The sequence below is a fragment of the Coenobita brevimanus genome, chromosome 98, assembly GCF_032717465.1.
Source record: "Coenobita brevimanus isolate Jiangsu-jjx chromosome 98, ASM3271746v2, whole genome shotgun sequence".
Taxonomy (NCBI): domain Eukaryota; kingdom Metazoa; phylum Arthropoda; class Malacostraca; order Decapoda; family Coenobitidae; genus Coenobita; species Coenobita brevimanus.
Window position 1 is genome coordinate 34,669,235 of NC_137051.1, and position 13,950 is coordinate 34,683,184.

At 41.1% G+C, this 13,950-nt stretch overlaps 1 protein-coding gene across 1 annotated transcript in view; it reads right to left on the reverse strand.

Annotated features, from left to right (window-relative positions):
• tweek (transmembrane protein KIAA1109 homolog tweek) overlaps positions 1-13,950 on the reverse strand; it is an 839,779-nt gene that overhangs the window by 557,972 nt on the left and 267,857 nt on the right. The window contains 2 exon segments of the mRNA XM_080283669.1: positions 3,667-3,841; positions 10,276-10,431. Coding sequence (XP_080139795.1) covers positions 3,667-3,841; positions 10,276-10,431 — 331 coding nt within the window.

Genomic DNA, 13,950 nt, shown 5'->3' on the forward strand with positions numbered 1-13,950 from the left:
TAATACCCTACCTGTGGTAGCAGCAAGACCATTCTGCCTCTAATTCCTTGTCTTCTCCTTGCTTATAATTATAATTAGTTACTTTATTCCCACCTGACTCCATTCCTTCTTTACCCCTGCACAATTGTTGACTCTATACAGGGGTTTTATCCGCCCCTGTTTGGAGTACAACTCTCATGTGTGGGGAGGCTCCCCACATACAGCTCTTCTCAATAGGGTGGAGTCAAAGGCTTTTCATCTCATTAACTCTCCTCCTCTTACTGATGTCCTTCAACCTCTGTCTCTTCATCGCACTGTGCAACTTTATCTCTTTTTCAATCACTACTTCAATGGTCACTGCTCCTCTGAACTGTCTGCATGCATTCCTCCACCTCTACGACGGGCGCGTAGCACCCGTCTAGCAGCAAACTCTCATCCCTTTTCTGTCCAACTCTCTAATGCAAGAGTTAACCATTACTCCCAGTCCTTCATTTATGCAACAGGTCAACTCTAGAACTGTCTCCCTCTGTGTGCATTCCCTGCTTCCTATGATCTCCAGTCTTTCAAACGCAGTGTGTCCAGGCATCTCGAAATGATCCGATCTTGAATTTGGCTCTCTCTTATATTTTGTTTTTCTCTTGGAAGGAACAATAATTGCGGGCTCCTGGCCTTTGGTTCCTTCTTCCTCGCATAAAAAAAAAAAAGTGATGCAAAATCATTTTCAGTTGTAAGGAGGTATGGCAGATTTTATCCATTTCTCTTACACTAAACAATAAAGAGGACCAAAATATGATTTTATGAGTATAAATTCTTGCAACGCAAAAGCACATACTTATTGCTACATCTTTTAATCTGTAACATCTTTCAATTTAAATAAACCACTACATCCTGTTTAACTGAAAATGCTGATTTAGAAGTTCTGAACTCATTGAACTGTTTACAAACCTCTGCACTTTATTACTCTTGCCAATCATTTATGCACTAAGGATACTAGGCTATGACACAAGCAGACATTCTCCATGGAGCTCCAACACGCAGCAAATATCCGAGGTTCTTTCTTTATTCTTCCAGAGATTTTTCTTAATGGAAAACTGACCAAATGCTGTGTAACAACTGCATGTCTTTTAGTAAATTTGTCTCCTACGATGCTTGTTCATCGAACCAATTAAAACAGTCCTACTAACTTACACCGCTTTCCCACTTCCTGTCGTCGTCCATGGAGAAAACAAAAATGGAAATAAATTACTTTAAATTATTCCAAAGTGTTGCAAGCGAAATTATTTTATAAATAATAATGGCTGACTTTATTTGTTTATTGAATCTCTCTTCTTTTCAGTCTTACGCCACCAAAAATTACTGCATGTTACCATACTTTATGTGAACTCCACAAATTATTCCTGTCTGTCCCTGAGCGATAGTTCTGAAAATTCAATTTGTTCCATTTAGGATTTCCTACTATCGTAACAAACACACTGCTTCCTACAGTTCTGAAATATACTGGTATTTTGGCATTTACTTATTGTTTTCTGTAACAATTTTATATAATAATTTTCACCTTGTAAAGATATAAGGAGGAGTATGTGCATCATCACTGATCAATAACTTCTGGATACTCTGCCGTCACTTCTTAGGGCGACTGTACATAAAAATGCTGATGGGTAACACGCTAAACAAATCAGTCAAGAAATGGTGCTACCAAGCCTCCTATGCCACATAATGTATGGTCCCAAACATCATGCTAAATGATGCCAACAATATAAACAAGGTGATTTCATGCACTGTTCATCAGCTTCTTAATGATACTCATATGCCCACTATACTGGGTGCCCATAAAAGTCCTGCTGGGTTGACAAAAATTTATTGTGCATAAATGGCTGAATTACCAAAATACAGCTTTTTCCATATAAAAGAAAACTTACTGAAATTTTGGGAAGGGTCTCTTTTATATGGTAGACTATGCATCACACTGCATCAAGCTGTTACACAATAGGGTATAGATTTCTGTACACCCAGGAAGAGTTTGTGGACACCCTATATTACCTAACCTGAATATTCAGGAAGCTGAAATATCACATGGAACTGTATATGGTATAGCTGGAGGGCAAAAGTTAGCCTACTATTCCAATGTACCGGTACTTCAACTTTAAGCCATGTCCATCACTTTCCTCCCTGATGCATCATATTAAAGAGAATAGCAGCAGGCAGAAGAAAGAAAGAGGCAAAAGAAGTAAAATATTGGCAAAACTTTTGTCCCTACCAGTACCAAACATGCAAGACAACAGTGAAGTTTTTCTTGGTACTGCTTTCGGAAGTACTGAGAAGGAGGGAAACTGCAGAACCACTGGGATCAAAGAAGTTGGAATGCTGGTTATGCTCCACATCAGCAAACTTGTCCCCAGAATCATACCTTCTTCTACCAACTGCCTCTTACTGGATAAGGTAATTTTCTTCCTACTGATAAATGATGATCTGTATCGCACAGTATGTTCATCTGTATCGCATGGTATGTTCAAATTTATTTTTAAGTTTCATAATGACCTATAATGATTCTTGGATGACGGCTGAGAGGTTATGACTCTACAGCCAAGTTGGCTGGTGTGGGGTGTGCTGCCCCAGATAGTGGAAAGGATGGCAAATGTGGAAACACTGGACTGTGAAACCATTACGTGGAAACTGGAACCACTGGATTGTGGAACCATTGGGTAGAAACTGTGGAACCACTGGATGGAAACTGTGAAACCACTGGACTTGAAGCAGTCAGAACGCATGTTAGTAAGTCCCAGCTGGCGGAAAGGGTGGCTGTGTTGTTGCTTGCTTGGCGTGAGGCGGGCAGGGCACGGCAGGTGGTTGGGTATACAGTTGCTCCCATACTTACACACTTTCAAGTTACTAACTTTTGGAGACCAACTTTTTAGGGGAAAAATACTCAGAGTTACTTTTTCAATTACATGTACAAAACATACAAAACAGGTGTAAACTCCTTCACAATACTTAAAGGTATGCCTGGTCTTGAAGATATTGGTTCACTGATGAATTTTAATTTCTGTTTGTGTTCATGACACTGACCAATGATTTATATGTGCTTGATCTCAGGTATGAAAGGATTCAGAATTACAAACTTTTTGTGTTACATACCAACTCTCACAGTTGTATTATTAAATCCGAGAGCATGAATGTGGGAGCAGGCCTCTTATTATGACAGTAATTTACGCAACACCTGTACAACAATTTTTAGACGTGATTGGCCCTCTTCCTGTATTACTGAATGTAGTCAACATTGATACAGAAAGATGAGATATGTTCTCTTATTACAGTATTACAGCCTTCAAAAATTACTGTAAGTTCAGGGCTTGTCCAAACTTTGACAATCGCTGTTTTAATAACACAGCCATCAGTACAGTACCAATTTACCCCTTCAATGCAGTGATGTATTTTTTTTTTCATTCTAGCTGGTGCCAGACCATTTTGTAATTTTAAGGGAGATTTCTTGTAGTGAAAGGGTTAAAGAAAGCTGTATGTAATTCATTCAGCTCAAATGTCTGACATAAAGGTGAACCAAATCATCTGAATGTAGCATAAATAAAATAAAAAAGTGTCATCTGACTGAAGTTGAGTTGAGTTTGTAAGATGGGAGCAAATGTAGATCAACACCACGATAGCTCTCAGAGACTTTAATCTTCAACCTACCCGCGGACTCATCCCCTGGGGTGGCGGTGGGGGTGTTACCTGGGTGCAGCCCGGTTTTCCTCTTTTTCCGGTTCAGTTTGGACGCCTCAGACTCGATGATGTCAACGCGCAAGGTCTCCACACTGCCAGTGATGGACACATTCGACCCCAGCTGCTCCAGTGCTCCTCCATTGACCTACAAACCAGAAAATGTCATGTAGATATTTAATCATAATTATCATTATCATATGTCAGGAAGGGAGGTTGTGCATTTGTAACGCGTATTTCAAACATAAAGATGCACATAAATATACATGGTACAGAGGGAACGGAGATCGTGTTGAAAGGAGCCTGATTGATTACGTGGCCACAGAGAGCTCGATGCTGGGAATGGTTGCTGATACGAGGGTCGTGAGAGGATCATGTGGAGGTCTGTCAGATCATATGATTGTGGTATGCAAGATCAAGCTGAGAGGAGTGAGGTGGACCAGGAGAGAGAGGAGCAGTCAGGGAGAAAGGCTGAAAGTCAAGAAGCTGAGGATCAAAGAAATGGCTGATGAATACAGGACCAAAGTATGGGAGGAGATAGAATCAGTGAATTGGAATAAAATGGGTCTGGACAGCCTGTGGAATACATATAGGGATTGTTTAGTGGCAAGAGTAACAACAAAGAAGAAAGGTACACAATGGTGGGATGAAGAGGTTAAGAAAGCGGTGGGGGAAAAGAAGAAGAAATGGCCAGAGTGGTTACAGGAGAGCAGTTCAAGTGAAATAAGAACTGAATATATTGAGAGCAAGAAGCACGTAAAGAGACTAGTGAAGAGGAAAAAGAAGAAGGTAAATGATGAAACTAGGAAGAAAAATAAATGCAAATTACTCTGAAAAAAAAAAAAAAAAAAAAAAAAAAAAAAAGTTATTCTGGAAAGAGGTGTGAAAATGTAGACGTGACAGCAGAAAGAGATGTGAAAGATGTAAGTGGCATATTATTAACCTACAGGGATGAACTAAGGACCAGATGGAAGAATATTTTGAAAGCCTGATGCCTGGGAATAGAGAAAGCAGAATGGCAGTAAACATGACTGGTTTTGGGGGTGTGCAGAGAAGGAATGCAACGCCAGGAAATAAGTCACTCAGACAGGTGAAGAATGCTATGAAGTGGCTGAAAAATGGGAAAGCACCTGGGGTTGATGAGGTGTATGCAGAGATGATTAAGTCTAGCAAAAAAGAACTAAATGAAGTGCTTGTTGGAGATATGTAAGAAGGCATGGATGAGTGAAACTGTGCCAGCAGAATGGAAAAACACTGTGACTGTACCCTGTACAAAAATAAAGGTGAGCGAAGTGAGTGCATGAATTATTGTGGCATAAGTTTAATTGAGTGTGCTAGGGAAGGAATATGGAAGAATTATTATAGAGAAAGTATGAGAGAAGTCCTCATGAGTGATGAACAGGGTGGCTTTAGGAGCGGCAGAGGATGTGTGGATCAAACTTGCGGGAAGACAGATAGTGGAGAAGGCTTGTGAGAAGGACTATAACGTGTATATGGCATTCATGGATCTGGAAAACGCATACAACAAAGTAGACAGAGAGGGATTGTGGAAGGTTCTGCACACGTACAGTGTAGATGGTAGGCTGCTAGGTGCCGTCATGAGTTTTTATGATAGCAGTGATGCATGCGTAAAGGTAAATGGTCATCTAAGTGAATGGTTCACGATTGGTGTGGGCGTGCGACAAGACTGTGTGATATCCCCATGGTTGTTCAACATATATATGAATGGGGTGATGAGAAACGTAAAAACATAAGCAATGGAGAGAGGGATGGCGCTGGTAATGAATGGTGATGTATGGAATGTCTCAAATTTGATGTATGCTGATGATGCAGTACTACTTGCAAATACAGGACAAGAACTTGGTAGACCAGTGCTGAGTTTTGCTAGTGTCTGTGAGTGGCGTGCCATGAGAGTAAATGTAGGAAAGAGTAAAGTCATGGTAACTGAGGGAGAAGGTGAATCCCGGTGTGATGTTACAGTGAATGGAGAGAGACTGGAATTGGTGAGAGAGTTCAAATACCTGCATACAGTGACAGAAAAGAAAGGGAAATGTGCAAAAGAAAGGGAATGTAGAGTGGCATAAGGAAGGAAAGTAGCTTCTGCTGTGAAGGCCTTGATAAGAAATAGGCCTGAGTGTTGCAGCGGCACGAGGCTTACTTGAAGGAGAGTTAGTGCCAACTTTAACATATGGATGCGAGACTATGGTATGGCATGAAAATGAAAAGTCATGAGTAATAGCAGTGGAGATGGGACTGCTGAGGAATGTATGTGGAGTACAGAGAGCGGATAGGATACAAAATTATGTGATTTGTGAAAGATGTGGAGTGAGGAAGTCTGTGGACACCAGAATTGAAGAGAGTGTACTGAGATGGTATGGTCATGTGGAGAGAATGAAAAACAACAGAGTGGTGAAAAACATACTATATACCTCAGCAAATCTGAAGGACGAAGGAGATGAAGTAGGCCAATGAGAAGGTGGAGGGATATGGTGGATGAGTGTGTGAGGAAAGGAGGTATGGAAGTCAGTGAGGTGAGGGGACTGACAAGAGATCAAGCTGGCTGGATGAATGTTGTGAGAAGAAGTGCATGATCAGGGATATGGCAACCCTTTTTAATGTGACAGCATCTGGACTGACTCTACTGGTATGTTTATGTGAAGCTACAGAATGTGATGAATGTTCTTAGTTTATCAGACAGCCAGAATTCCAGGGGCTTGAATGATGAGTGAATGGATGTGTGGCCTATTAGATTGGGCAAACTTAGGCTGCCTTGACATTCCTACACCTCATCCTGCCCTGTGGTGGGAAAGGGGGTCTAGATGATGATCAACATCATCATTATCATTATCACCAAGCTTCATGTACAAGTTCAACCTTACCTGCTCCACTGCCCCTCCACTGACCTTAGAAATCACACAATGTCAGACAGAAATTTCATTATCATCATAAACATCATCATCATCACTCATTCTCATTATCATTCATAATCATCATCATCATCATTCACCCTCATCATTCTCCATCATCATCATCATCATCATCATCCTCACCATCACGGACATGTTCAACCCAAGCAGCTCCAGTGCTCCTCCACCGATCTTAGAAATTATGGTATTTCTTCTACCTTAACAAAGATCCCAAACTCCTTTCAGCTCTGTTAATGGCCACATGTGGCCAGATTGAAGGGCTGACTTGACTATCACCCATGGAGACACATTTCTACCTCATAACTAGAGTCCATCAAATTTCATGTAACCACAACACAGTATTCAAGATGTGAGAGTGGTCCTGTACTGTCAGATGAAAACAACCCAGCTATAGTAGCATCAGACAGTAATCTTAATATCATCATCATCATCATCATCATCATCATTATCTGCCACTGTTCCTCCACTGATACCAACCCAGCTATAGCAACATCAGACAGCAATCTTAATATCATCAACATCATTATCTGCCACTGTTTCTCCACTGACACCAACCTAGCTATAGCAACATCAGACTGTAATCTTAAAATCATAATCATCATCATTATCTGCCACTGTATCTCCACTGACCAACTTAGCAACAGCAACATCAGACTGTAACCTTAATATCATCATCATCATCATTATCTGCCACTGTTTCTCCACTGACCAACCTAGCAACAGCAACATCAGACTGTAATCTTAATGTCATCATTATCATTATCAGCCACTGTTTCTTCATTGACACTAGAAATCACAACATTAACTCCTTTACCAACTCAGATGCCATATGTAAAGAAACATCTTACTGCAATACCAAGTTGGTCTCACCCTCTCAGCAGGGTGGGTGATTGTTATAATTATAGGTATATAAACATTCTTCACAATTAGTTAACTTGTTTTATATCAGATTCACCACCAGATATATCTATGCCACCTTCTCCCCAAGGGAGATATTCTTTATCAATGTCTGATGCAACACATAATATTAAAACATGAGAAAAAACATGTCCTACACCTTGCCTCTAAATGCACAGATAACAGACTAAAGATCATCCTTGCAGCTGGACTATGCAAGAGTTACCATGTCAATGAGAAAAGAAAAAATGGGAGATGAGAAATTACATCAAAAGGGTTGCAGCAATCTACTGGCCATAGTACATGATGCTTCTATGACTTTTCATTGCATCATGATGAATTATGACATCATATGGTGCTGTTCCCATAACATGGGCTGATAGGCTCTGCAACCAAATGAGACACCCAGAAAGGCAAACCAAGTGACACTATTACATGCTCCATTATTTTCACATAATAACACTAAATGAAACCTGTGAGCTCAGTATGCCATGAACATTTTTGTTTGCTATACCATACTCAAGTTATGACAAAATAATTTTTTGGTAAAGCAAGGGTTATCATCACATGGAGAAAGTGACGAGAGATTAGACAATGTATGTGAGTGATTTAAAGGTCCAAAGGTGGTGGGGGAGACTAAGGATGTGGTGGGAGATGGAGTGGAGATGTACAGTATATGGCTGAGGGTGATGTGGGTCAGAGGAAGGGTAGTCTGATGGTGGAGGATAGGGTGACATGAAGGCGATTTGCTTGTTGCCAATCTCATCAGAATGCATCTGAGTACACACTGTCAGAGTGATCTTAATACCATCACCATCAATCCAATCCCAATTTCTATCATTAAAAGCAGCTGGCAGGATACATACTGGTAAATCAAAAGAGGAAAGAACAAAAACAAGCAAACTGGACAGAGTACCCAGGGAAATTAAAACTTTAAAAATTTTGACTGTCTACAAACATAAAACTTTCCCAAAATACAGTACTAGCTTTGCTTGTTAATTTCTTTGGACCAGGGAAAATCTTTTCAATTGTTCTTGCTATCTCCTGACATTTTTATGCAGCTTAAGATATACTTTTCAAATTGGAGGGATTAGATACAACACAGAAATCTCCTTCAATATGAGAGACTTTCCTACACTGAATAAAAGCATCTGGTGGCTGCCAGAGTAAGCTAAAAAGGATGTTACTCAGAGAAAACATGTTAATATTTTTCTGTATGTATTTTTCAGATTCTATGTCAACATTGATTCCTTCAAGCTGAAGATGTACTATTTATTTTATTCAAGCTACTTTCATATGGTTTTACTGAGGCTGGGATAGCATTTGAAACTGGAGACGTTAGACCCTTCAATTGAATGATGCCTATTGGTCATCACAACTAAGTGTCACATTCTACAATGTTGGATTGTTACCAGGATTTGCCCAGTGAGGGTCACGTGCTACTACAAGCTCATCTTTGCTCCTCCTGTAGTAATTTCATCAGCCAGTCCTACTAGAAGGCAAGGGCTCTGTGGTATTTATACCACTTTCTCTCTCTCTGGATTTGTTAACAGGGTTTGCCAAATGAGGGTCAGGTATTAATACAAGCACATCTAAGTTCCCCCTCACATAACTTCATTAGTTGTCCTGTTAGAGGGCATGGACTCTACAGTACTTATACCACTCTCTCTCTCTCTCTCTCTCTCAACCTTCTCATCTCTTCTGTATAATCAAATAATGGAACCCAGACTATACCCTCCCCTACTCTCTACCCTCCCCCTCCTTTCCCACCCTACTTCCATCCTGCCTGCCATCCTCCTCTCCTCCCTCCTTGCTCTCATTCTTCTTTCCCTGTCTCCAAATGATTCACTCATTCCTGAATAAACAATTATCATACTAAATACTATACTTTTATTTCAATTAATTTCCTTCCATGCCACTCACTGGCACACAGTAAACAAACTGAAACTTGGCAAGCACAGGAATCTTGGAAATGGACATGGTGTGTAGTGAACCAGTCAGGGCAAAGGGTTAACAATACCTGAACAGCCATCAGTCACCTATTATGTGATGAGCCCAGTAGCTGAGAGGAACGACTTAAAGATAACATGGGCATGGTTAAACAAACACCCCACAACTCCCTCTTATTCCCCAAATGAAGATGGTGGACTGCAGGAGGTCAACTTCAGCTTGCAGTCTACTATGTTCATGTTCTGCCACAACAACAGCAATTAATATCAATACGGTTTGCATCAGTAACATCCAGTAAAAAGGGATACTTAGGTGCAATGTGCTAAATAAATCACTAAGGAAGAAAAGTTGTGAAATCTTCAAAACCACTAGGAATCAGACCCTCTGGCATCATCTCAGTGGAAATACTGATGCAATTTATACTAACATTAAAATACTATTAATAATGTACAAGAAATGTCAAGAAATTGTCATATCATTTATAAAGGATCCAACAAGCTTGCATGGATTGGCCTTGGTCACCTAATGACAGCTCTCCATGCTGCTCACTCTCTGGCAGGTGCAGTATACAAAATAAATCACTAAGGAAGAGGTGCAACAAAATGTCCAAAGCTATCTACAATATGACCTTGAGGCAGACCAGTCAAGACATGGGATGAAATCCTGCATGGAGACTTCTGAGATGGGGAACCAAAGAATGAATTGGATCAGAACTGTGACACATGGACAGTTGCCACCAAGTGTAATTAAAGACTTACATTTTGTAGCACAGTCAATGCTGTCTAAGCATAAACATAAAAGTAGTCACCTGCTGGGTGATGACCCCAATGGCCGACAGGAGGGGTTCAAAGATGACATGTGCTTCCAGGAAGTGTGCACTGTGGGGAGGCTCAAAGGCAACGCTGGGTTCTTTTGCCGGCTGCTGTTGTGCCTCACCATCACTGTCAATGTCACTCACCATTTTCTCTTTCTGTGGAGAATCAGGGAAAAGAATAAGGCTAAGGGCATCCTTGGTGGCACAGGAGGTTTCACAGTCCCTCTTCCTCAGCAGTTCATTTCACATGCTGGACTTCAAATTCTCTTATATGCTATTTATATTAATATAAACACAGTTTGCATTATCAATATACAAGAGGATAATGATGTGTAACATGCAGAATAATTCACTAAGGAAGAGGTGCTGCAAAATCTCTAAAGATATTTAGACCCAAGTGTCAGAACAAAGTTTGCGTCTGATTTAGAAGTTGGGCTTGGGGCTGTCTCAAACCCAGGTTCGTGGTTTACTCAAGTCAGGTTCACTCTTCCTGACTTGGCCATATCCTGAATTGAAGCTCAGGTCTGACTTCACAAAATCAGGATCAAGTTGGCAACTTGGGTCAAAGCTTCAACTATTGTCAACAACTTTTGAAAAATAAATATAACATATAAGTCAAGATAAACAAAAAGAGGTTTTATAAAAACATTAAATAGGTGATATCTACAGTCAGCTGTCATCAACTGTGTGGATATTTTCATTAACAACCAACCAACATGTGTTCCCTATATGACAACAAGTCGGCTGGCGGAGGGTTAGTGCCCTTCCCCAGAAAACAACTAACTAATAATATGAACGCGAAGCCTCGGACCAGGACTGACCAAAAGGTGATGACTAAGGACCGAACTACGGACTTGGTAAGGATTGCTACACGGATTGAAAGGGGCGCACATGATGAGGTGAAAGAAAAGAGAGATTGCCCAGGTAGGTGATTGAGGGTGCAAAAGCAGATGTATGTGGGTTAACTGAAACTAAATGGAGAGGTGAGAGTGTGAGAGACTGGGAGTATGGATGGGGCATATGCACAGGAGTAGGACAGAATGAGAGGGCAAAAGAAAGAGTGTGTATTGTTGTGAGTAACAGATAGAAGGAGAATATAAGAAATTATGGATCAGTTGGCTCAAGGATTGTGTGGGTATGATTGAAAGTTGGACTACAAATGTGGGTAATTATGTGCGTGTATGCATCAACACAAGATCGTGCAAGCAGAGTGAGAGAAGAGTTCTGGACGAAGTGGAAGAGTGCATGGAAAAGTTTGAAAGGAATGAGAAAGTGTTTTTGACTGGAGATATGAATGGAAAAGTAGGGAATTGGAAGATGGATGGAGAAGTTGGTGAGTGGGGTGTGACTGCAGAGACGGATGAGAACGGCAGTGCATTAGTGAACATTTGTGCCAGGAGGGGGTTGGTGATAGCCAATACCCTCTTCAGGCACAAAATGATTCACAAGTATACATGGCGTGTGATGAGAAGGGTGGGTGGTGAACTGAATGAATGGAAGACATTAATTGATTATGTGTGTGTGGATGAAAGGATGAGAAGGTGTGTAATGGATGCAAGAGCATACAGAGGTTGGGGGAGTGGATTTCCGACCACCACTTGGTAGTGGTCAGAATTACAGTCCAAATAAAATGGACACACAGATGGGAAGGACAGGAGGAAGTAGTACATAAAAGGAGGGTGGAAAAGTTACAAGAGGATGGAAAAAAGGCAGAATATAAGAGGGAAGTGGAGGAGCGATTGAGGAAATATGATTTACACCACCTCACATGCTGCACAGAAGTTTGTGCAGCATGTGAGGTGGTGTGTGGGGTGAAGAGAAGATGAAATGAGGTGCAGGGAACAGCATGGTGGAATGAAGAGGTGAGAGAGGCTGTGGCACAAAAGAATTTTGCATATAGTGAGTGGATGAGAAACAGGGGTGTGAAAGAAGTTGAGAAATGGAGGAGGGAGCTGTATGTAGAGAGGAAGAGAAAAACATTACTAAGAAAGAGTAAGAAGAGAGTGGATGAGGAATTTGGAAGGAACCTCAGTGTAAAGTGGAGGGAATGTAAGAAAATGTTATGGAAAGAGGTAAAGAAAGTTAGACAGGGCGCCAAAGAAGTTAGCTGGTGAGTGAGAGATAAAATGGTAGATTACAAGTGGAGAAGGGAGAATAAGTGAGCAGATGGAGAGAACACTTTAAGGAATTGTTGAACATAGAGAATGAAAGTAATGCAAGTACAACTGGCTGGGAATGGCTGGGAGAAGGAGGGATGTGAGAAGAGAGGAAGAAATCAGTAGGATGGAAGCTGTGGAAGCAATGAAGAAAGTTAAAATGGGGAAAGTCCCAGGAATTGATGGGGTTTGTGATGAAATGCTGATGCATGGGGGAGAGATAGTAGTAGAATGGATGTGGAAGATGTGCAGGTTGGCCTGGGAGGAAGGTAGAGTCCCGGAGGATTGAAAGTCAGTTATAATTATTCCCCTGTACAAAGAAAAGAGGAAAATGAAGTGTGTGGTAATCATAGGGGCATTTGTCTTCTTAGTGTAATAAGAAAAGTATATGGTGGGATACTTATTGACAGAGTTAAAGAAATAACAAAGGAATTAGTTGGAGAAGAACAGGGAGGTTTCAGGAAGAAAAGAGGTTGTGTAGATCAGATATATCTTTACAGCAAAAGTTTCTAGAGAAGGGAAAAAAGTTGTATGAGCCCTTCATGGATTTGAAGAAAGCATGTGACACAGTGGATAGACAAGGATTGTGGAAAGTATTAAGAATATATGGAGTAGATGGGAAGTTGCTGAAGGTCGTGAAGAGTATGAATGAGGGTGCTATGGCTGCGGTGCGCGTGGAGAGTGAACTGAATGAAATTTTCTATTTCTAAGTTGGGTTGAAACAAGGATGTATCATGTCTCCATGGCTGTTCAATCTGTATATGGATGAGGTTATAAATGAGATACAAGGTAGGGCAGAGGATGTTGGAGTGGCCTTAATGAGAGAGGGCAGTGTTTGGAAACTACCTGTACTGTTGTTTGCAGATGATACTGTGCTGTTAAGCAAAGATGAAGTGGAGCTGCAAGGCTTGGTGGATGACTTTAGGAGAGTGAGTAAGAAACGGACTCTAAAGGTGAATGTAGGGAAGAGTAAAGTTATGGTCTTTGAGAGAAGTGATGTCAGTGAGTGTACAGTAACGCTGGATGAGGAGGAAATGGAAAATGTGAGTGCGTTTAAGTACCTGGGTAGTGCGATGAGTCAGGATGGAAGTTTAGAGGGTGAAGTGCTTGAAAGGGTGCAACAGGAAAGAAAGGTTGTTGGTTCCTTGAAAGCAGTGTTAAGAAACAGGGAAGTGAGCATGGATGTGAAAAAGTTACTACATGACAGTATTGTGATACCAACTCTAATGTATGGAAATAAAGCTTGGACCTTGTTGGATGGACAGAAGTCAAGAGTGAGAGCAGTGAAAATGAGTTATTTGAGAGGAGCATGTGGAGTCACATGGAGAGACTGACTGAAAAATGAGGAAGTGAAGGAGTGTTGTGGTGCGGATGTGGATGTGATAGGAAGTGTTAGGAGAAACAAACTGAGGTGGTTTGGACGTGTGGAGAGGATGGAGAGCGAGAAACTGATGAGGAAGGTGTGTGTGAGGTGGACGGGGGGCTAGGGAGGAGGAGGAGGCCAAGGATGAGA